Source organism: Sitophilus oryzae, unplaced genomic scaffold, assembly GCF_002938485.1.
Source record: "Sitophilus oryzae breed Bouriz unplaced genomic scaffold, Soryzae_2.0 scaffold_1614_pilon_pilon, whole genome shotgun sequence".
Classification (NCBI taxonomy): domain Eukaryota; kingdom Metazoa; phylum Arthropoda; class Insecta; order Coleoptera; family Curculionidae; genus Sitophilus; species Sitophilus oryzae.
Window position 1 is genome coordinate 3343428 of NW_022146297.1, and position 25127 is coordinate 3368554.

At 29.8% G+C, this 25127-nt stretch overlaps 1 protein-coding gene across 1 annotated transcript; it reads left to right on the forward strand.

Annotated features, from left to right (window-relative positions):
* Window positions 1–6628: 6628 nt before the first annotated feature.
* LOC115880086 (fasciclin-2-like) lies at window positions 6629–24884 on the forward strand. The gene is made up of 6 exons (XM_030897217.1): window positions 6629–6679; window positions 8328–8478; window positions 12136–12233; window positions 17362–17519; window positions 20087–20228; window positions 24106–24884. The coding sequence occupies exons 1-6, from the start codon at window positions 6629–6631 to the stop codon at window positions 24418–24420; spliced, it is 915 nt and encodes a 304-aa protein (XP_030753077.1). The 3' UTR covers window positions 24421–24884.
* Window positions 24885–25127: the final 243 nt, after the last annotated feature.

Sequence of the window (25127 nt, forward strand, 5' to 3'; positions counted from 1 at the left end):
AGTCGCTATTTAAACCTCCCGTGTATTTGGACCGTATGATCGAAAAAAAATGGCGTCCAGTTGGCTGGGAAATGACGATCGATGACATTTCCCATATAAATTTACATATAAAATGACAGCGATCTTCATTTCCCAGCCAACTGGGCGCCGTTTTTTCTCGATCATACGGTATAATATGCTAGTTGTTTACGATATTCTCCAAAGCCTATAGATATTTATTTCACTTTTAAACCCTTGCACAAGCTTTGCATACAAAATTAAATTTATCTAATGTAAATTTGTCTCCTAGAATTGTAACAGAAAAATCTATTTGTCCTAATATAATACATTTCCAACCACTACAAAGTGAGACGGGAACGTATTAACATAATCTCTATCCCATTGTTTCCCGAACGACTAACCATTTATTTCCCGAGATTTCGCAGAACGACTTCTATCGATAACCGTTACAGGGAAATCTACGTGCTACTTCTTTTACTTTAGAAAATGACCGGTCCATAAAAGGAATCTCGATTTAAAATAAGAAAATTGTACAAAAATGTGTCTTTGTGTCACTGTTTTTTATATGATTCAAAATAAAAAATATATAAATTGTAAAATTAGTAATTTTTTAATGGTCATAATGCGTTCTTTCAAAATCATCGAACAACTAAATCATTTCCATAGATCCAGTGACGTACCGTGACTTTGAATTTTGAGACCAAAAACTGAAACAATAATTTGTCAACAAAATCATATTACAGGTATATGTTTTATTTTGCATGAAAATGTTAACTAATAAGTTAGAATAATTATAATTCTTCCCTAACTATGTAAGTGGTCCCTGACTATGTAAGTACAACACAAATCTTAAATACGTGGACTATTATAACAACAAATACATCGTAAAAGACTATTTTGATAGCATTCTGAACGAGAATTCAAGTTAAACTTTTTAGAAAACAATTTAAAGGAAAAATGTTAATTCAGTTAATATTAATTTTTGTATACTGCTCAGATTTATCTGGTCTTCTATCATATATTTTGGAAATTAGAGAATTATCTGAAAGATTTTCATGTAAAAATTGGCATTGATAGTGGTGGTGGATCACTTAAAGTTTGTCTGAATGTGCTCCCTGAAAATGATTCCCGAATATTTCAAGAAATATAAAAGTGCTGGAATTAATAAACTATTCATAATTGGCTTAGGACCAAAGTTGTCTAAATCTTATGCTAACATTAAAAGCCTCTTTGAGACGTTAGATCTGCAGTCCATATGTGGAATTTGTTCCTATACTTTTGCCGCTGACTTTAAACTTATTATGATTCTCCTTGGTTTTCAGTCAAATTCATCCACTCACACTTGCCCATGGTATGATGTAAATGTAAAGGAAATGGAAATTAAAGGATCATTCAGAACTATAAAAAGTATTACAGAAAATACAAATTTATGGCAACAATCTGGAGGAAATATAACAAAAGCCAAAGATTTTAGTAAACGTTTTTGTTTGAAATATTTTTTTTGTATTTTTTAAACTGTTGTTCAATGAACCATATAAAAAAAGGGCAATTATTTTTTAGAAAACTGTATAAACATACCTTTAATCATTGGCGACGAAGAAACACCTGTCTTAAAGTATAGTCCCCCTCATGAGCTTCATCTTTTGTTAGGTGTGGTTCAAAAACTATTTGATTGTCTTGAATTGGAGAATACCAATGTTGCAACAGGATGGATAAAAAAGCGGGATTGAAACTAGATCATTATGGAAAATGTAACGGAAATAACGCCAGACAACTTTTAAAGAAAGTGGATATTTTGATAAGACGATATCGCCCGGTAAAGAATCCTATTCAAAGTTTTGACAAGCAAAAACCTAAACATCTTTTTTTTAGGAAATAAATATATTGCAGTGTTTTCTGCATTCAATCAAGTAGTTTCGAGTTTTTTTGGTCAAGCACTAAACAAAACATTTTGAACATGACATCGAACAATTTAGATTGGAAATACTCAACTTAGGTATTAAGATAACTCCAAAGATTCATGCAATTCTGCATCATGTGCCAGAGTTTATAAAAGCAAATCATAGAGCTCTAGGATTTTACTCGGAACAAGCATCTGAGCAGGTTCATTTTTCCTTTAAATTATTTTCTAAAAAGTTTAACTTGAATCCTCGTTCAGAATGCTACCAAAATAGTCTTTTACGATGTATTTGTTGTTATAATAGTCCACGTATTTAAGATTTGTGTTGTATTTAGCTTTAGTTAAATTTAGCGATAAAACCACTTAGTTAGGAAAGAAATATAATTATTCTAACTTATTGGTTAACATTTTTATGCAAAATAAAACATATAGCTGTAATATGATTTTTTTGACAAATTAGTTTTGTTCGGGTTTTTCTTATTACCGATTCTGAACCGTCCTAGAACTGTGATACGCATGCGCAGAAGGAAATATGGATAAATTATTTCATTTGCGCATGCGCTGCAGAGTTCTAGGACGGTTCAAAATCGGTAATGACAAGAACCCGAACAAAGCTATTATTTGTCAGTTTTTGGTCTCAAAATTCAAAGTCACGGTACGTCACTGGATCTATAGAAATGATTTAGTTGTTCGATGATTTTGAAACAACGCATTATGGCCATTAAAAAATTACTAATTTTACAATTTATATATTTTTTATTTTGAATCATATAAAAACCGAACAGTGGTGTGAAATATTTTTATGTTATAGAGTTTGTTCATTTTCACAAAGTGTTGGCCCATGGTAAAAAACTTAATGTTAATGTCAAAAACAAAGTCCAAACCACTGACAAAAAATGCTTTATTAGTGACCGGTTTTTGCAATTCGAGCCATCATCAGAACTTTTTCAAAAAACAATTGTTTGTTTGACTTTATGCAGGATTTTTCAAAAAACTAAGATTAATTTTAAAAAAGATAAGATTTATTTTTCATCCTATCAACATAGGTCCGATTCTACTTAGTTTTGAAGCTACAGGGTGTTAAAGTTTTAATAATTTTTCGATTTATTATAATTTTCTTCCAAGTAATTTTAGTAATTCGAATGAAATTTTGAGGGTAAAAGTTACTATATAAGTGCTACATATTTTAATGCTTAAAAAGTGTCGATAAATTAATCAGGGACGTGCACATGGTTTATCACTGGAATATTTTTCACAAAAAAACATGTGCGCTACTGATTTTTTTTCCTTTTGATATCAAAATTGTGTAGGCCGTTTAATGACAATTAAAAATCTCTTGATATTTTGTCGAATTCGGCCTCCTTGATAAGATAAACGTAATTTTATTAATCACAATCCGGAGTTTTACCATAGTTTTTTTATTTTACTTCAATTTTATCCCATTTTTAAAAAAAAATTAACCAATATTAAGAATTTCGAATTTACACTTTTGCAATCTCTGACGTCACCTATCAAAAGTGTCACGGTTTGCCACCAGGTTCAAAGATAAATAAAAACCATTTTTCTAAATGTGTTTTAAAGTAGATATAAAATTAATTGTAAAATAAAACTTAAGGAACTTCTCGTTAAAATGATCTTCACAGCAAAATCTCGTGCTTTTGCTGACATATTGTTGTCTTGCCGCTTCAAACAAGGCTCTTCGACGGCTTTCATTCCAAAGGAACAGTTATAAAAACTTTTTCTGGAAAGCCTTCAGAGTTATTTAGACAGCCCTTCACAAAACAAACTTTAACACCCTTCATTACAAAAATAATAATGAGGGTACAATAAAACAAAATTGAAAACTCAAAAAAAGTATTTAACGCCAAACGCAAAATCCACAAAATACAAATCTAACCTCGAAACCCTCGAACGCCTCGAACATCCGAACAACATTGGTAGTAGGTAGTGTTTAGTGCTTTGATAAAAATGGCAGTACCTGTTAATTATAAAAAATTAAGTTTTAATTACTAGTAGTAAAAAATATAAAAGTCAATTTAATATTGGGGTAATAAAGAATAATCCCACATAAAAACGTATTTTTTAACGATTTTAATAAAAATAGAAAAATCTAACGTGATTTTAAGATATATGGTGTAAATATGGTAGCAGAGAACTAGACACGCTATAATATTCTTCAAAGGCTCGCGCCCTCTGTCAACGATTCAGTTAAATGCTGATAGGTGACGTCACAATTTTCTACGCGTCATTTCAAACCAGTGAAATTTGTATTGAATTTGATTTATTATTCGTTGCATTTCTTTTTGTATTGAGGGAGTACTTTTTAATCACTTCAGTTGAATTTGATTAAAAATTTTTCATTTAAATTATATTAAAAATAACAAAAATTTACTATGGTTAAACACCGGATTAATAAAATTAAAATAAAATGAATAAATTATATATTTTATTTATATTTATTATTAAATATTATTACTATTATTTATTATTACTGTTAGTCCAATCTACAGCAATTTCAAATAAAAATAATGGTATAGACTTGAATCACGGCAAATTAATAACATTGTGTCATCTCATCAAGGAAGCCGAAATCGATAAAATATCAAGAGATAACTTTTAATCGGCATTAAACTGTTTGCACTATTTCGCTAACAAGAGAAAAAGGCATTGGCGTACATGCTTTTTTTAGACAAATATTCCAGCGATAACCCATATGCACGTCCCTGGTGAATATGTCGACTTTTTTAGGCTTAAAATATGTCGCATTTATAGTAACTTTTACCCTCAAAATTTTATTCGAAACGCTAGAAGTACTTGGAAGAAAATTATAATAAATCACAAAAATATTAAGACTTTAACACCCTGTAGCTACAAAATAAAGCAGAATCGGACTTATGTTGATATGAAAAATAAATCTTACTTTTACGTGAGGAATCTCCCCACGAGAGATGGTACATGTTTTTTGAAACACTTTGTATATAAAATAAATTGCATACCTACTAATAAAGATTTTTTTGACAGTGGTTTGGACTTTGTTTCTGATTTTAACATTAAGTTTTTTACCAGGCATGCAATTTATTATATATGTAAAGTCAAACGAACAGCCGTTTTTTACAAAAGTCTGATAATGGCTGGGATTGCCGAAACCGGTCACTAATAAAGATTTTTTTGACAGTGGTTTGGACTTTATTTTTGATTTTAACATTAAGTTTTTTGAAATATTTTTAACAATGATATTTTAAAACACACGGTAAAACACTAATTAACGAAAAATGATTGGGTGATTTTTAATTCTTCCGAAATATTTGGAACTTGCAAAGCATTAAATGTGTAATTTTTAAAATCTATTTTTTACGTAATTTTTTTGTACGAAATTTGGATATATGAAAACTAGAGTTTGACCTGATTAATTTACCGTAGTTTAGGAAAGATAATCTCAAACCTATAATTCTTTCCTAACCAAATTCCAAAAAAATTAGGTTAATATATTATATTTTAAATTGGTGTCAGAGAATTAACCTTTTCTACAGGGTTGTCTGAATTGAATACGGGAATCTTCGGCAGCATATTCTGCAGATAAAATTAAATAAAAAAGTTCCTATAAATTTATATCTTAAAATGCCTCGTTTCAGTGATACAGGGTGTAGAAATTTCTTTTTTATTTCGATTTATTCGAAATAATTTCTGAACTAATGTCGATATTTGGATCAAAATGATGTCTAGCTGGTTTATACCATGAGCAATACCACCTATGCCACCTATATATTTTTTAATTGGTTTGAAGAGTAATATCTTTTCGTCCGTACCTGTATAAAATTACTGAACTAAATTACTGAACTAAAATACTTACTAATTTTTTACGTAAAAAGGACTCTTGATAAAAATCTCTACGAGTAATCATCGTTCTCAAGATATTTAAAATGTGTATTATCAATACATGTCATCATTGACAAAAAATAAATGTGTTATTATAGATAGTTGTAGAGATATAGATACTAAATAGTTATTTGACTGAAATTGTATATTTGGGAACTTTTTTTAACATAATCATAAATTTTTCTTCGAAAAAATGATAATGAAACAGTTTCTGTAGAAATTTTGGCACAAAAACATTTCAAATTTATGATTTCAATCTAATAACTATTTAGTTAACGTGTTTGGTTTATGTCAATGATGACAGGTATTGATAATTTCGGTTCCAAATATCCCGAGAACCATTACTCGTGGCGATTTTTACCAAAAGGTCTTTTTTACGTAAAAAACGTCGTAAATGTATATTTTTTTATTCACTAGTTTTATTTTTAATCAGACATACTCTAAAACACACATTTCATAAACAGTATAAATGACGCAACATTTAACGATCTTTTAACAAACAGTATGTATGCTTTATATTTAAAACCATTTCCATCAATAATGTAAATTATCTTTGTTAAATCCGTCTGATGTAGGTTCCAAAGAAAAATCTATTCCTCCAATCTCAATCAACATTTCAACCGTTACAAAGTGAGACGAGAATGTATTAACATAATCGGTTTCCCATTGTTTCCCGAACGACCGACCGTATATTTTCCGAGTTTTCCTACAACGGTTTCTATCGATAACGGTTGCAGATAAATCTACTTCTTTTTGTCTTCCAAATTATCCCTCAAATAAACCTATCTAATTACGCTTTCTAAAAGGATAAAATATATAAAAGTATTATCGAGCTATTGTAATCATTTAATAATGACAACAATAGCTGTGTACATTTCTGGTGAAATACCCAAGCTATATGTTGTATAGTGGATAATTAATATGTGTTTTATTGTTATCGAAATTTATTTTGAGCATGTAACGTAACCTATAGACTTGACGCATTCTCCGCCGGTGCTGCCACCATCGGAGAATATCCTAAACAACCGGCATATACAAATACATGGGTTTAAATAGCTAGTATACGAAACAATTACTATATAATTATTCTAAACGTGTTAGGAAGTATAATTTGTGGAAATTCTAAAAATAGAAATAAAAAAGTAAATATTTTGATATCTTCAGAAAGTCTAACTTGTATTATAATTTATTATTCAAGGTAATAAAACTTTTTAGATGAGTTTAATAGGTAGCTAGAATTTAGATAGTTTAAATAGGTAGCTAGCATAGTTTTACTCACCGATTTTGCTAGCGGAGACATAACTGGGTCTATTTCGATTATAATGATTTTTTTAAGATGCATAATTATCATTTTAGAAGATGTTCATAAAACAATATTGCAAATTATAATTTATCCTCTCATAGTATATGCCTAATTAATTTTTTGATTATGGTTTTGTTTACTCACTTGTTTCGTCGAGCTGCTTGAATTCATTTTTGTTTTGATCAAATCGATGTGAGAAGTTGTGAAACTATAAAATGTTGTTTCGGGAGATTTGAATATTCGGGAAAGTTGAGTTATTGAACGTTACTGCACCCAACAACTCTGAACCCAACAACCACGTAATTACGCCCTCTGTAACGCGTTAACATTTTTTCGGCAATATAATTAACATTTGAAATTCTCACAACACACAGCGATGCCCCGTTCGGGTTCTTTTTCACTTAATTTTTATTACCCGAAACAGCGTTACATCACACAAACCTTGTACCTGAGTGCTTTATAGTTTCAATAACTGCACTATCTCAAATACTTAAATATTGTGACAAAACTACGATTATAATATTATTTCAATGCGATCAACATCGGAACTTCATGAAATACAGGGCCAAAAACTTCTGATTTCTGCCGTATCGAGCGCTGCGGTCGGAATTTTTAAAATCAACTGAAATACACCAAGCCTATGTTATTATTAATTATTATTAATTCAATATTTCAAATACTTCTAATTCTATATTATTCTGTTAGTATAACATTTTCAACTTAAATCCATTTATTTCTCATCCCGATTTGATTAGTCTTCCATTATTATGGAAAACAAATTTAAATATCGCCAAAAAATTAATTCATAATATTATTTAATTTTTGGTTTGTTTTGACGCTATATAGTCATTACAACCAAAATATTCCAATTTTTTAAATTTAATACCAATTAAACGGGCAAAGTCAGAATATATAGCTAACTATTTCATATTATGTATGTTTTGACGCTTTATAATCATTACAACCAAAATATTCCAATTTTTTAAATTTATTACCAATCGAACGGGCAAAATCAGAATAGCTGACTATTTCATATTATGTATTTTTCTTCACTTCTTCGAATGATTATAAAAAAGTTTATATATTATATATATCCAAGATCCATGTTAATTCAGAAATATTTCGGTTACTGTGATGTCGCTTTCATTTGACTAGATTGTATGTTATTTTGGGACAGTTATAGAATTACAATTTATATAGTATTAAAGTTTTCGATTGAAGGAAAATGATATTTAATGTTTATTTCAGGATGGCTTACTACCATCAGGACTGCAAGTAGAGACTGGGTATTTGCTCAACATTAACGAAGTTCAACGACAAGATGGGGGTGTTTACCAGTGTACAGCTTCAAACGGAATAGGCCAGCCAGTCACTGGTGAAATAAAATTGCACGTGTTATGTAAGTAGATCATGAAAATAAATATGACTTTGAAGCCTGGATGACTGCTGATTTATTATCCAGCTGGATATTTCTATTTTTCAACAGTTTGAGTATTACCTGTTGTGCATATTCTTTCTTTGATGCAGGAATCTTCTTTACTTAACGATAAGCCGCTAAAAGAGTTCTAGCTGGATATCGACAATAACAAATAATGCTGGGCTACATAACAAATTTCCAAAAAGGAGGAGTATTTGTTTTATGTATAATGTATACACATATATCACTGACTACCAGACTAAAGACTGCCGTAAACTAATTATATTTAATAGATCATTACTTGAACACAAATTTACCTAACGACCTAAAAACATTTACATATCTTAAAATGTTCTTCCATCAACGTTAGAAATAAACAAGATGAAATATAGAAATTTACTATACAGGGTGGCGCACCTCATTCGCCTCGGTTGATTATACGAAAACGAAATGATGTAGAAACAAAATATTTTATGGGTATATGTGGGGAGGCAATATGCACAATTTAAAATTACTTTGAAATATACAGGGTGTTTCAGAACAAAGATCCATACCAAAGTTATATTTTTCCATATGGAACACCCTGTATTTTATTTCATTTTTGGATTCTTGGCCACAAAAAAAGTCATTTATTATAAGGGTTAAATATGTTTAAAATCTTTGGTTTTTGAGATATTTAAAGATATTTAAATTTGCATGCTACAATAGAATAGATTATTGACACCCTGTACGTTACTTTTCAGAATTAATTTTTGTGCTAAGTTTAAAGGTAAAGAAATAAACTTTACTGAAAAGCGGCATTGCTTCCTTAAATTTCTACAGGGGTATCAAAAATTGCTGATCTATTTTAAGGATTTATTTTATATAAAAACGTCGATATTTCAAATGCAACACCCTGTATTTTTTTAAATAAACCGAAGCAGATTCAAATGCTCTTTGAAACTATATTAGTGTTTCCTATACCTATCTAGTTCAAATTTTGAATAAAAAACGATTTTTGAATAAAATTGCACTCGAGATGGCTGGTGGCGCCATGGCAATTTTCTAGTGACAGTTAGTAACTATTTTCAGAGTCGACATTAGTTTATGGCCATTATTATTTATAATTTATAACAGTTTACTTAGATTTACCTACAATAGTTTAATAAGTAAGTATTCATTATTTTATCAAGAAAAATACAGCAGTATCTGCTGGCGGTACGAATGGATATGTTTCTAGTGATTTTATTTTGTGAGGAAAATAGCTTCTGTGCCTCAAGCTAATGCTCAAAGGTATCCAAAAATAGGAATTTTCCTGATAAGCGTTCCTTTGAAAAACTACTTATCCCATTTCGCAGAGCTGTTAGTGTCGTCTATAAAAAAACTGTTAGGCAGAAACCTGTCGTTGGAAGTGAAGAAAATTAATTTGCTGTAATTGTATCTTTTATAGAAAATCCATATATACATCGTAAAATAAATCAAAGAACTACTTTTTCGTTTTTCTTGATAGAATAATAAATACATATTTAATAAATATTATTTATTAAACTATTGTAGGTAAATTAAATAAAAGTAAACTGTTAAAAATTTAAATAAGCCCATACACTAATTTCGATTTTGAAAATAGCTACTAACTGTCACTAGAGACTTACCATGACGACACTAGCCCTCTGAGCTAGATAGGTATAGGAAACCCTAATATAGTTTGAAAGAGCATTTGAATCTGCTTCGATTTATTATAAAAAAATACAGGGACAACAAAAAAATTTTTACAACAAAATTTTTATATAAAATATATCCTTAAAATAGATCAGCAATTTTCGATACCCCTGTATAAATTTAAGGAAGCAATAACATTTTCCAGTAAAGTTTATTTCTCTACCTTTAAATTGAGCACAAGAATTAATTCTGAAAAGTAATGTACAGGGTGTTAATAATCTATTCTATAGTAGCATGCAAATTTAAATATCTTTAAATATCTCAAAAACCAATAATTTTAAACCTTTTTTGGACCCAGGAATCCAAATATGAAATAAAATACCGGGTGTTCTATAAGAAAAAATATAACTTTAGTATGGATCTTAGTTCTGAAACATCCTCTATATTTAAAAATAATTTTAAGTTGTGCACATTCCCTCCAAACATATACCCATAAAATATTTTGTTTCTACATCTTTCTGTTTTCGTATAATCAACCGAGGCAAATGAGGTGCGCCACCCTGTATATTACTAGATAAGATTAATTAATTTTACAACAATATTTTCTTAAAGGCTTGAAAGGAAAAGTGTTTTTGTTCTTTAGACAAATATTTGCTCCACTAAACAATCATTAACATTAAAACTTATGTCTATTGTTAAAAAATATATTAAATACATATTATATTCTCCAAGACATTGACACTGTGTTGCTAAGAAAATGTCTATCATAAAAAGTTAAATTATGATAAATGAACAGATTATACAACAAAATAATGTCATTTTTTGTAAATAAGCAAAACTACATGAGTGTATTTTTACTATTCTTACTGTGATACTATATTTTTTTTATGTTTTTTACTTTTTATTCTTAATGATAATAAATTATAAGAGAAATTTTGAATTAATATAATGCTTACGAACATATTTCATCATCTTAGAAAAATGTATTCTTCATAAAAGTATTTGCTTATTCTTCTTAGCAGAAGCAAACAAATTTCGTTTATATTTTTATAAATTTCCATACCGTTTTAGAGAAAAATAAAACAATATGAAAATATGGTTGAATCTACAGGGTCTTTCAAAAAACATGTGCCATCTCTCGTGAAAAGATTCCTCACATAAAAATAAGATTTATTTTTTATATCAACATAAGTCCGATTCTGTTTTATTTCTGAGCTACAGGGTGTTAAAGTCTTAGTAAACTTTCGATTTATTATAATTTTCATCTAAGTACTTTTAGTGATTCGAATGAAATTTTGAGTGTAAAAGTTACTATAAGTACTACCTATTTTAATGCTAAAAAATAAAGTCATCAGGGATGTGCATATGGGTTATCACTGGAATATTTAAAAAAACATGTGCGCCATTGACTTTTTTCTTTTGATATCAAAATTGTATAGGCCGTTTAATGCCAATTAAAAGTTATCTCGTGATATTTTGTCGCATTCCGCCTCCTTGATGAGATAAACGCAATTTTATTATTCACAAGTAATAAAATTAAAATAAAAATAATAAATTATGTATTTTAACTAATTTATTATTAAATATTATTAATATTAATTATTATTACTAACACCTAATTTTAAAAAGTTTTAACATCCTGTAACTCTAAAAATAAGTATTTCCATACCCATGTTTATAGGAACTTTTTTTCATATTTTTTGATGAGAAATCAATGAGTAGTACTTATTTAAAACTTTCCCAATTTAAAGATATTAAATTTTTTAGAGGTTGCTATTAGACTTGGATCAAAGCAAATTATTAAAATTGCGTTTATTTCATCCAGGAGGAAGAAATCAGCAAAATATAAAGAGACAACTTTTAATCGGCATTAAACTGCTTCCACTATTTTGCTAACAAGAGAAAAAAAGTCAGTGTTATATAATATATAGACACTTCAAGTAATCTCCTTGTATGTTATTATACTAAAATAACCTTGTCTTAATTATATTTCATGTTTAGATCCACCGGAAGTTAGCGTGCTACGCTCTTGGGTCAATTCAGGAGAGGGTCTGGAAGCCAGGCTGGATTGCGTGGTACACGCAGATCCCCCAGCGGAGGTAAGATAAACAATAACAGATTAAGCAAAAAGGTTAATTGTGTGCTTTAAGCGATAACAAGCTACCCCGAGCTTTAATTTACATAACAGTATAAACTAAAATTTTATCAAAGGGCCAATTTGTTTAGAGTCTAATTAAGATTGTTGAAGAAAATATTTTCAGTAATAATTTAAGATTAGTTTAACAAAACAGAGCCTGTTTTATTCATTTATTTATTTACAAATTCGGTTATTTCATACTTGTAAAGGTACAAAGTAGTTCAAAATAAATATTTAGAAAACGATACAGGCAGGAACAATATACGATTTTAATGAACTATAGTTTACAAAAACAACTTTTAAGACAAGATATTTTGAATGGACTTTTTTTGTTGAATTTCGTCTGTTCTTTTCCTGAACAGACCTTACTTTATTTTCAACTAATCCAGCTAACAATAAAAACTTCATGGCAATGACAAATTTAAGAATTATTTTCCGAAAACCACGATTTTCTCTAATAAAAAAAAAGTGCATCATAAGTAATTAAATTGTGATAAAAGCCACATAATCTATAACCTAAAAATATAAACCAAACAGATAAAGCATGAATATTTATTTCTAATGTTATCTATTTCTAATGTTATCTATATTAATCTATTTTTTTCTAACATTTTTTCATACAGTAAAAAATGTTAGAAAAAAGCACTCTTAACAATAAAACTTTTTTTTCGCACTGTATTTTAATCAAATGTGAGCGTAATCAAAGTTAAACCTCTTTACTTTTGTAGACTCACATTAGACTCACATTAGACTCACATTTGATTTTGAACATGAATATTTTTGTAAAAATGAAGAAACTCTACGGGTACGTCTCAAAAGTTGCTCACCCCTATAACTTTTTTTTGTCAGATAAAAAATTGAGATTTAGTATGTTAGTATATGACATAAATTAGGATTGATTGCCATATTCAATTGTTTTCGGTCACTTCCGGTTTCACCGGAAACGACTACAACTTTTCGTTTTTAAATGGCACCCTGGGTATTTTGTTACTTTATTCGATAGGAAATGACACTCTGAATAGAATGACATATCATAAATATGTCAACTTGTGACATTTTTAAATATGGTTTATTTGAAATTGCAATATGCGATTCATATCGACAATTTGACTCAAAATACGAAATGTTTGGCACCAAATTATTCTTAGAAAAAGTCTTTTTCCAAATATGCTAATGAGCCACAATTGTTCCATTTGAAAATTTGAGGTATGATTAAAAATACATATTTTAACCGGCCAGGATAAGACACTAAAAACATTAGACGGTCAAATCTATTTTTCCAGTGCTCCTTGGTTAAAAATTAGTGTTTTAACACAGCCATGGCATCCTAGATTGAAATTTAAAATACAATTTTGTTTTAAGCGAAAATGTGAAAAGTTGACATATGATATGTCATTCTATTCAGAGTGTCATTTTCTATCGAATAAAGTAAAAAAAAAATACTGAGGGTGCCATTTAAAAATCAAAAGTTGTAGTAATTTCCGGTGAAACAGGAAGTGGTCTAAAGGAATTGAATACGTCAATCAGTCCTAATTTATCTCATATACTAACATACCAAATTTCGTTTTTTTATCGAAAAAGTAAAGAAGTGATAGAAGTAAGCCACTTTTGAGACGCACCCTGTATTATTATAACACACTAAAGTTTAATCAATGCTGTCTGTTTTTTGACTACTAAAAAATAAATTATTTGTTTTCCTAAAAATCACTTAACTATCAAGCATAACCTATTCTTTTATTTATCAAAGAATAGGTATACTGTTATAATATCCTTAAAATTTTAATATAAAACTTTCATTCTCGACCATAAAAGTAATTTTTCCTTTAAATCTGATTTTCGTCTAGAAAGCTTTTTGCTTTTGTTCTCGCAATAAGTTTTCAAACTTTGGGGATATAACAATTAAGAAAACTTTGTTTCCGTTTAAAGTTTTTTGTCCGTCGCGTCGGCCTGGGAACTATTTTGCATTTATTACCACTTGTCAGCTTATTTTGCTCAGCTTCTTGTTTTTAAGAGAAAAGCAGTGAACATAAAAACTAACGAAAAGTTATAAATACAGTTTACAGAAGGACAGTTAAAACTGAGTGAACATTTTTATTTTATCTGGATATTCAAAAGTAGAAAATTATCTAACGAGTCAAATGAGATTTGGTATGTTATGATATGGTTTTATAACATAAATTAGGATTGATTGACGTATTCAATTGTTTTCTGTCACTTCCTGTTTCACGGGAAACGACTACAACTTTTGATTTTTAAATGAGACCCTCGGTAATTTTTTTTACACCAATTTTTAATCTAGGAAAAAAAAATACTGAGGGTGCCATTTAAAAATCAAAAGTTGTAGTAATTTCCGGTGAAACAGGAAGTGGTCTAAAGGAATTGAATACGTCAATCAGTCCTAATTTATCTCATATACTAACATACCAAATTTCGTTTTTTTATCGAAAAAGTAAAGAAGTGATAGAAGTAAGCCACTTTTGAGACGCACCCTGTATTATTATAACACACTAAAGTTTAATCAATGCTGTCTGTTTTTTGACTACTAAAAAATAAATTATTTGTTTTCCTAAAAATCTAAAAATCACTTAACTATCAAGCATAACCTATTCTTTTATTTATCAAAGAATAGGTATACTGTTATAATATCCTTAAAATTTTAATATAAAACTTTCATTCTCGACCATAAAAGTAATTTTTCCTTTAAATCTGATTTTCTTCTAGAAAGCTTTTTGCTTTTGTTCTCGCAAAAAGTTTTCAAACTTTGGGGATATAACAATTAAGAAAACTTTGTTTCCGTTTAAAGTTTTTTGTCCGTCGCGTCGGCCTGGGAACTATTTTGCATTTATTACCACTTGTCAGCTTATTTTGCTCAGCTTCTTGTTTTTAAGAGAAAAGCAGTGAACATAAAAACTAACGAAAAGTTATAAATACAGTTTACAGAAGGACAGTTAAAACTGAGTGAACATTTTTATTTTATCTGGATATTCAAAAGTAGAAAATTATCTAACAACGAGTCAAATGAGATTTGGTGTGTTATGATATGGTTATATAACATAAATTAGGATTGATTGACGTATTCAATTGTTTTCTGTCACTTCCTGTTTCACGGGAAACGACTACAACTTTTGATTTTTAAATGAGACCCTCGGTAATTTTTTTTACACCAATTTTTAATCTAGGAGCCTTTGATCGTCTAATATTTTTAGTGTATTTTTATTCATATCTCAATTTTTTCAAATAGAACGAGGGTGGCTCATTGGCATATTTGGAAAAAAGCATTTTTTACGAACAATTTAGTAGCACACATTTGGTATTTCGAGTAATTTTCGTTATGAACCGCATGTTATACAATTTCAAATAAATCATATACGAAAATGTCAAAAATTGGCATGTAATATGTCATTCTATTCAGAGTGTCATTTTCTATCGAATAAAATAAAAAAAATACCGAGGGTGCCATTTAAAAATCAAAAGTTGTAGTCATTTCCTGTGAAATAGGAAGTGACAGAAAACAATTGAATACGTCAATCAATCCTAATTTATGTCATATGCTAACATACCAAATTTCGACTCGAAAAAATAAAAAAGTTATAAGGGTGAGCCACTTTTGAGACGCACTCGGTGTATAAAAAAAATAGAAGGATCCATTTAAAAAAAAGAAAGTTACTCGCATCGAGAGATCGTTTGTGAAACATTATAGTAATAATAATAATACCGCATGATCGAAAAAGAACGGCGTCAGCGATGGCTATGAAATGAAGATCGCTGTCATTTTATATGTAAAATTATATGGGAAATGTCAACGATCGTCATTTCCAAGCCAACTGGACTCCATTTTTTCTCGATCATACGGTAGCTCCCGTATATAGCGTTTAACGCCTTGGGAGTAGCAAGGTATTATGGTATTATTAAGGCTGAGTCGACCCAAATTATTTTTATTTTAATAAAAATAGTCGGCTGATGCAATGCCGGGTGTGGGATTCGAACCCACTACCTTGAGATTGGTAGACAAGAGCCTCTACGCCACCGGGCACCTCTGAAATTTTTAAATATGAAACATTATTCATGTGCAAAAAATCTCCTATCGAGGTATTTTAGTTCTCTAGAAACTAATATTGCAACTTGAACTAGAAATATCTATTTAAGTAAGTCTATTTATTTATATTCCGTCCCCTCTAGTGAAACAAACGCGGAATCTTGACTAATTAAAGAGAAAATTAAAACGAAGAGTCTGCACGTCGAGACCGTCTCGCAGCCAATATCTTACTTTAGGCATCTCGTGGAAATTACAACTCAAATCCTCTTAAATGTTTAATCTTCGTGATTTATAATTATATTAATGTTCTATTTCCGTTCGAAACTCGGCTCCTCTAGCTCGGGCAATAATTGAAATATCAGAAGGAAGGAGGGAGTATTGGAGGTTTTAAGAAAAAGGAAAAAAATTGTGTACCGTAATTATGTTTAAGTTCTTTTAATTTAAGTTTTCTAAAATCTTAAATATTTTGTTGTATGTGTTTGTATATTATAAAGTAGTTAAGAATTCATAGCAACATTTAAATTTAATTAAAAATTATAAACTTAATCAGAGTTTTAGATTTAAATATCTTAAGCTTCATTCAGATCCTCGCAATTAGTGGAATAAATTAGTGGTTTCATAGAAGTTTGTTCCTTTAATTTCAATGTACGCACTCAGAGCGTCAAAATTAGTGGTATACATTTTCAATTAGTAGAAAAAGTTACCAAACTTTTAACTTTTCCACTATTTATACTTCAAAATTTGCGAAGAATGTCATTTTGGCCTTTGATTATCTTCCGTCAAGAGTATTTGTAGTTAGAAATCAAAAGTTGTTTGTTTTATAAGCTAAATATTAGGCTTTCTCTATGGATACAACTGACTAACGCAAGCTGTTGCAATCAGCTGTTACCAATCAAAATAGTAGATCCAAACCAATCAAAGTATATTTTTTCCAGTCACAATACTTTTCAGCGAAAATTTAATTTAATTTTAGTACTTTATTTAAATATTGCTACTACCCCTCCCAGACTCAATCACTAGATGAGCCACTGCTTATTTGTGTTATTTCTTTAAGGTGACATGGTACCAAGACTCATTCCAGTTACAACCTACTGACAGAAGATTAATGGCCAGAAATATTCAAACTTACAGTCTCACTATAAAGAACGTCCAGCTTTCCGACTTTGGAAACTACAGCTGCTTGGTATCAAATTCCATAGGAAGGGATAAACGGTAAACAATTATAATAATTTGTATTTATTACACAAAAGTAACACTTCTAAAGAATTAGAACATATTTACACCAGAATAATGTACTTACAATGTGAACAAAAAATTTGGATATTCAGGGATTTATGTATCCCCGATGTTTATACCCCATAACTTTTTTTTAGATAATTTTATTTTCGGTCACTTTCTGTTTCACCGGAATTGACTACAACTTTTGAATTTTAAAGGGTACCCTCGGTATTTTTTTACTTTATTTGATAGTAAATGATATTCTGAATAAAATGACATATCACATGTCAACTTTTGACATTTCCTTTTAATTGTATTTTAAATTTCAATATAATGACAATAGCTTTCTCCGAAAATATTAGTTGTAGAAAAAGTTTAAATTTGAAGGGTTTAGATTTTGTCTGAATAGCCACATTCTCATTTTTGAAATTACACAAAACCATCGGAACTATCAAATTTTGATATCAGATAACAGTTTCAATTTTTCAAAAGAATACCTACCCTATATATATTTGATACTAGACAAATTTGTTTTCACATTTTTATTTTTTAGGTGTTCAAACTTAATATAATGTTATTTTTTGTGTTATAAGGCAAACATGTCTTAAATTATTATAATCTACGAATTTCATAACTTGAACAACACATATTTAGTAGGTAGGTGTGACCACGGGTGGATTTTAATAATGTGGACCTCTTATACTAAACAACTTTTTTAGGTATTTTTCAAAACTAAACCAGTATACTAAAAGACAGTTAATATTTTTAATGTTTGGATAAACTAGTTCTTACTGTTTGCTGACATACAGATTTCTAAAAAATAAACATTCATGAAATACTTAAAGTATATACAGGTTAAAATAAAACACTAAATCACCACAATACACCAAAACACTTTTATTTTACACTGGACGGGCGTTTCGCTAACCAACTTAGCATCGTCAGCAGATGATTATAAACTAAAGTACATCTACAAGTTGAGCGTTTATATACTCGCTCAGTGGGCACCGAGTAGGCGTGGCAAAATCTAGCCAACCGAGACAGAGCCCACTGAGCGTAACAGTTAGATTTCCGCCACTAGAGTAGTAGGAACAAAGAACTTGAAGGAATTGGACCGTTGTCTCTGTTCATACTATCTTTACATTTATTAATTCTGATGCTTTCATATGCATCTAATTGCCTGTAATTTGAGACTTGTTTAATTAATTTTAAATTATTAAGATCTATACAATGTTCTTTATCAACAATATGTTCGGCAACGCAAAATTTATCCGGTCTACCATATCTTATCTGAGCTAAATGTTCTTTAAATCTAGTTAATATTGATCTTCTAGTTTGCCCAACATATTTCTGATGACAATCATTACAAGAAATTTCATAAATACCCGACCTTTCCAGTGGAGGTGTTTTATCCTTTGGATTACCTAATAATTGTTGTAATTTATTATTAGCACTATACACAAGTTTATAATTGACATTCTTAAAAATTCCTTTTAGACCACAGGATAACTCTCTATCAAACGGTATTGAAAAATATTTAGACGTATCTTTCTCCACTTGAAAAGTCGAATTTTCAGAAATCATTAACCTATAGGTACCTACGTTTTCTAATTAATTTATCAACTAGTGGAGGAGAATATCCATTACACTCAGCTACATTCCTAATGTAATCTCTTTCTATTTCATATATTTCGTTGGAAAGTGGGAAACTAAGTAATCTATGAACTAAGAAATTTAAACTAGCCATTTTATGTTCAACACTATGATGTGATTCATTAGGAATATATCTGCGTGTGGTGGTATTTTTCCTATAGATATCAAATTCCAAGCAGTTATTAGTATTTCTAATAACTAATACATCTAGAAATGGTAATCTGTCGTTGTTCTCAATTTCATGCGTAAATTTAATGGAAGGAAAATGATTATTTAACTTAGAAATTAGCCAAAAATGGAGACAATGGATTACCCATTGCTGTACCTTCCCGCTGTTCAAAAAAGTTGTTATTAAATTGAAAACAATTTTGTTTCATACATAACGATGTAAGCTGAATATATTCAATTACAGTTTTGTTGTCGAGACCATTTGCGTTCAGTAATTCCTTCAAGTAGCCTAAACTATGTGGAATTGGAACACTTGGGAACAACAAAGATACATCAACCTGTAATAATATATAACCTCAACTGTAATAATATATACAGGTTGTTAACTCGACAATTACTTATAGGGGAACAGAATGGCAACACTGCCTATTGAGAACGCATGCACTTATAGGGTTTTCTGCCGACTCGTCCAGTCGCGTCGCGCGTCGTCTATCGACGAGCGGAACGAGGTTGCCATATTTCAACCATAAAGCTCTTGTCGCGAGTAATAAACAAATTAACAACCTGTATAAAGTTTTTTTTTCTCAGCGAATTTCTTTTTTCTTCAAAAGCCAGTTTTTTTTAAATATTCTACACTAAACATTGATAAATTTTATATATGTTAAAATGTGCGAGGTTACTTGAAAGTGAGTTTCAGTTGTGTTTTAGATCAAACTAATTATTTTTTTTTATTTATATAGATACATTGAGTTATCGGGAAAGCCTGGACCTGCAAAAATTATAAGTTCACAACATTCAAATCCTACGGAATACAACCTAAAATGGGTTGTTCAATCTGTCTTTCCCATTGTAGAAGTTAGAATTCTCTACAGAAGAGTGATGGTAAGTAAATTATACATTGTTATCTCTAGTTTATTCAATAAAAAAGTTCTGTTCGTTTAATAATCCAGGCGACTTGAAAACTGGAAGACCAAATAAAACAGTAATTCGCCACAATACACCAAAACTGTTTACTTTCAACACTGGACCCGCATTCTGCTAACCATGTTAGAACCATCAGCAGATGATTAAAACTGTTTTAATCATCTGCTGTCTGCTGGTGATGCTAACATGGTTAGCGACATCCGAGTTTTAAAAGAACGAATTAATTTTTTATTTTGCTGTTATAACACGTAAGGTTCCAACCCTCAAATGTAATAAATAATTAGAATTTACCTATTTACCCCACAATATCTAAATTTTGAAACTAAAAAAAATGAAATTTATCTGTATAGGGTGGCCTCTCTTACGACACGGAGGCTCCAAGGAGAACGGTAGGTTAATTGAAAGCATTTTATAAAAATATACAGGGTTGTTCACCACCTACGACACGGAGTATTGTAGCTAAACGATTAGATTTTTACAAATTGTAAGTTTTGGGTTCGTTGAAGGACTATTAGAGCTACAATTTAAAAATATTTTTACAAGATACAAAGTATCCCAAATAAATAAAAAATATCAAAGTTGTATTTTTTTAAATGGAACTCCCTATATATTATTACATTTTTAGTTTCTACGATTAAAATAAAGGTAAATTTAATAGAGGTTTATTCACTTAAACCTTACCGTTTTTGAAATATTTTCAATTTTGTGAAATTGCAGTCAAAATTTTAAGGCTTCATTTCTCCAAGGGTATCGAAGTTTTTAATACTAAATATTTACTGAAGTTTATTTATTTATCAGTTATTGTGTTGCAATAATAAAAATTATACTATCTTATACAAAGTGTCTAAAATTTTATTTTAAATAATTACTAGCTTTAAACGGCAATAACTTGTTTAATTTAAATGGAATACCCTGTATATTTTATGAGAATCAGATGCACAATTTAATTGTCTATCAAATTGTATTATACCATTTTTTACCTCTCTTCAAGTTTCCGTAGAAAATGCATTGTTTTGTAATTTAGAACTCATTTATCATGGAATACTGACATTTTAGATTATTTTTAAAGATGTACCAACTTTTTAAAGAGTACAGATACTAATATTGTCGATATAGTTTGTTTATTTCATTAAAAAATAAAAAAAAACTGTTTAAATATTTGTTAAAGAGGGCCAATTAATATGATTCCAGTATTCAAACTACATTAATTGACTATTTGCGTTGATTAATAATAATTGCTCCAAATACTAAAAAACTGAATTTTGTATTGTATTAGGCAGTGTGGTAAAAAGTAACACCTTGAAAATTATATTTCATTTTTTGACAAATGCTTATTTATACCAACAGAGACATTCATTGTCATATGTTATTATTGTATTGATTTCTGATTCAAATCCACATTTATTTAGAATAATTTATTAACGAACATAATTAAGTATGTAATTAATTAGTATTTGGGCGGAAATAATGGTGGTATATTTAATGAATGGTATACTCTTTTATAAAGATTTAAATAGTTTTCTTTTTGCATAGAAATGGGCTAGTAATATTATCATTTTGCTAAAAACGATAATATTACTAGCCTGTTCATTTTGTACATTTGTTACTTTAAAAACAATCTAAAATATCAATATTCCACGGGTATATTGATAAATGAGGTCTAAATTACAAGAAAATGCATTTTCTACGAAAACTTGAAGGGATGGGTAAAAAGTAGTATAATACAATTTGATTGTGATTGAAATTTTAGTTGACTTTGTATAGCCTGATATTTAATTACCGTAACCATTGTATGTTAAACCAAATTGAAATTTGGCCCGAAAAGTTACATACAAGGTGAGACAAAATTAATATGGAACATTAGTCACTTTTAAAAGTAAGTTACTGCTTTATTTTAAATGGAACACCCAGTATATTTTTCCGGTGTTAATGGGTAATTTATATATCTTCAAATTCAAATGGGGAATTTATATATCTTCAATTATTAAGGTTGCCTACCCCTCAGACAAAGATTCTCCAAGATATTTTAATTTATATGATTTTGCGTTAGTAGATTTTTATTATTTGAAAAAATCTAGGTGGCTGTGATATACCTTTTGTTACTTTAACAAAAATTAAAGAATGTAGAGTAAATTACTCAACGGTAATAAAAAGATACACGTTTAAAACATATTTTAATTATGACGGAATTAAAACTAGATATAAACCTATATTTATGTGACGAAAATTAGATAGATGAAATCAAATGCTAAAATACTTCCTTTCCTGTTCACTGCATAAAATGATTCTCTTTTCAAAGGTTTTTTTTTAATTTAATAGGCATATGTGGAATTCTACTTCGAAAAGCAGCTACAATTATTTATCTCATGTTGTCGACAATAGTTGGTCCAGTTTTGTAAACACTGTCTTTAAGATATCCCCATAAAAAACAGACTAGATAAAATCAGGAGCAGTTAAGTATTCTATTAATTGATGAATGCACACTGCATTCACCAACTAATAAAATCATATGAATTCTCTCTGATATAGGATAAGATTGCATTTTCGGCAAATTTCTGAAATTTCATTTCTTTTAACTGACACAAAATGATAACTAGTTCTTAAAGTTAGACTGATTAGACATCTATGTTGAAGTAACCTCAGACATATCACAGCCACTTAGATTTTGTCAAATAATAAAGATCCACTGACACTAAACCATAAAAATGAAAATATTTGTTTGACGGATAGACAATCTTAATAGTATTTTGAAGAGACATGAATTCCCCATTGAATATTGGATAATATACTGGGTGTTCCATTTAAAATAAAAGAGTAACTTGCTTTTAGAGACGACCAATGTTCAATATTAATTTTGTCTCACCCTGTATAACTTTTTTGGCCAATTTTTAATTTGATTTAAAGTACAATAGTTATTTTAACTACATGTTAGGTTATACCGGGTAAATTCCAATTCAGGTAGCTTTTATTGTAATTTAAAACTTGTTCTTTATTTTTAGAAAATGTTAAATATTTACCTTGCATTTTAGTCATATTTACCTTGCATTTTAGTCATATACTTCCCTAATAAAATTCACCTTTATTTTTCTCCCAGAATCTGCAAATCAATTAACATATATCTATTACAAAAACACAAACTTTTGTATGTAACTTTTTTTGGGGACGCCCTGTAGAACTGTATATTTTTAAAAAGTGCTCTCAATTAACCTATATATATGCTCACAAAATTTCACTTCAAACAAACTGTCGTTCTCCCTGGAGCCTGGAGCCTCCGCGTCGTATGAGAAGCGCCACTCTGTACATTAGACCATTTGCTACCTTCTTAGATTTTATTTTAAGTCGCAAACATAGCTTCTGAGATTTTGTCCCGCTAGAATTACCATCCGCCGCACTGTGTGGCGCCGTTTTTTTTCGATCGTATTGAATTGTTCGAACTGCATTAATGGTAGCCATTAAACAGATTCTCTATTTAATTTTATGCTTAGTGAAATTTCGTTCAAATTCGAATTTTTAAATATAAAGTGCCAGTTTAGGGTGTGCTCATTTTTTATAATTTTTTTATAAGAAAATGTGCATCATAAATAATGTAGTTATGATAAAACAATACGTTTGCAAAAAGATCATTTCCATAATAGACATATCATCATAGTGAGCTGTGACTTATTGTGTCTTATTTTTACCATCAGAAATTGCAAATAGATCACAAACTACAATAAATATGCGAGATAACCCTCATTTGCATCCAAAATGCGACACTACATCGTGCTTGTAGTCAAATTCTATGTTAAGTTATTTTTTTTTACTATTTGTATTTATTGAAACCATTTTGATTTAGGTTAATACATCTTATCATCATCCCCGACAGTGGCACGATCTTCTAGTGAAACCCAGCCAAACCTACAATCCTTCAACCAGCGAGAGGACCCAGTGGTATCGGTTGCATAACCTGCAACCGGATTCGGCATACGAATGTCTCATACAGACCAAAAACCAACACGGCTACGGCGAACTGAGCGATTTGCACCAGTGGTTTACATCTCCTAAAGGCAGATTTATAGTTCAAAATAAAGGAAGTACTAGGACTTCTAGTACTTCGAGATTTTATTACGGGACAATCGCAGTACTATGGATAGTGATGTTAAATTGTTAATAGGGACTTTTATAAAGCAGGGTGATTGTTGTGTGTACATTTTAAATAGTACAGGATCAATTTCAAAAGATGTTTAAAAACAATAATATCGCTATAAGCGTTGATTAAAGAAATAAGAAGATGCGCAACCTTATGGGCGATTTCGTGACTCAAAACCTGTCCAAGATTTAGTTTAGCTCTGCGCTGCTGCGCGCCGATAGTGGTTTACAGCACAGCGGATAAAGAATACTGTACCGTAGACCGTAGTTCTGCTTTCAGTCGACAGAGTGGGTGGTTGCTGGAGACAGTGTTGGCAGAAATACGGATTAATCGGTAGATTTACGGATTTTGGGTACAGTACATTAATAATACGGATTTTCTATCATTAAACAAGTTAATATATATCGACGGCGTCACGACAAAAGGGCGTAAGCGCCATTCGTCATTTTTTTCAGAAGACGAAAAAAACGTCTAAAATCTATATTTTTTATTTTTTTGTGAATTATTTTTTGCTACAGTATTATAGATTATATGGCACATTTTTCAAGAATTTTTGGCTAATAAAATATTAAACTGTTAATTAGTTATTTTAATATTTGGCGCTTAAGCCTTTCTTTCTAGGCTGGATTGGCGTTTACGTCTTTTTGAAAGGCGTTTAAGACTTTTGTGTCTTATTATTCTAGTCATTTTTTGTCGTTTAGGTGCACTTACGCCTTTTGAGTTTTACA

Coding starts and splice junctions, on each gene's coding strand:
- LOC115880086 (XM_030897217.1), top strand. CDS start 6,629: ATGACAACAATAGCTGTGTACATTTCTGGTGAAATACCCAAGCTATAT. Junction 8,479..12,135: donor AATAAAATTGCACGTGTTAT/GTAAGTAGATCA, acceptor TTTCATGTTTAG/ATCCACCGGAAGTTAGCGTG. Junction 20,229..24,105: donor TTCTCTACAGAAGAGTGATG/GTAAGTAAATTA, acceptor ATTTTGATTTAG/GTTAATACATCTTATCATCA.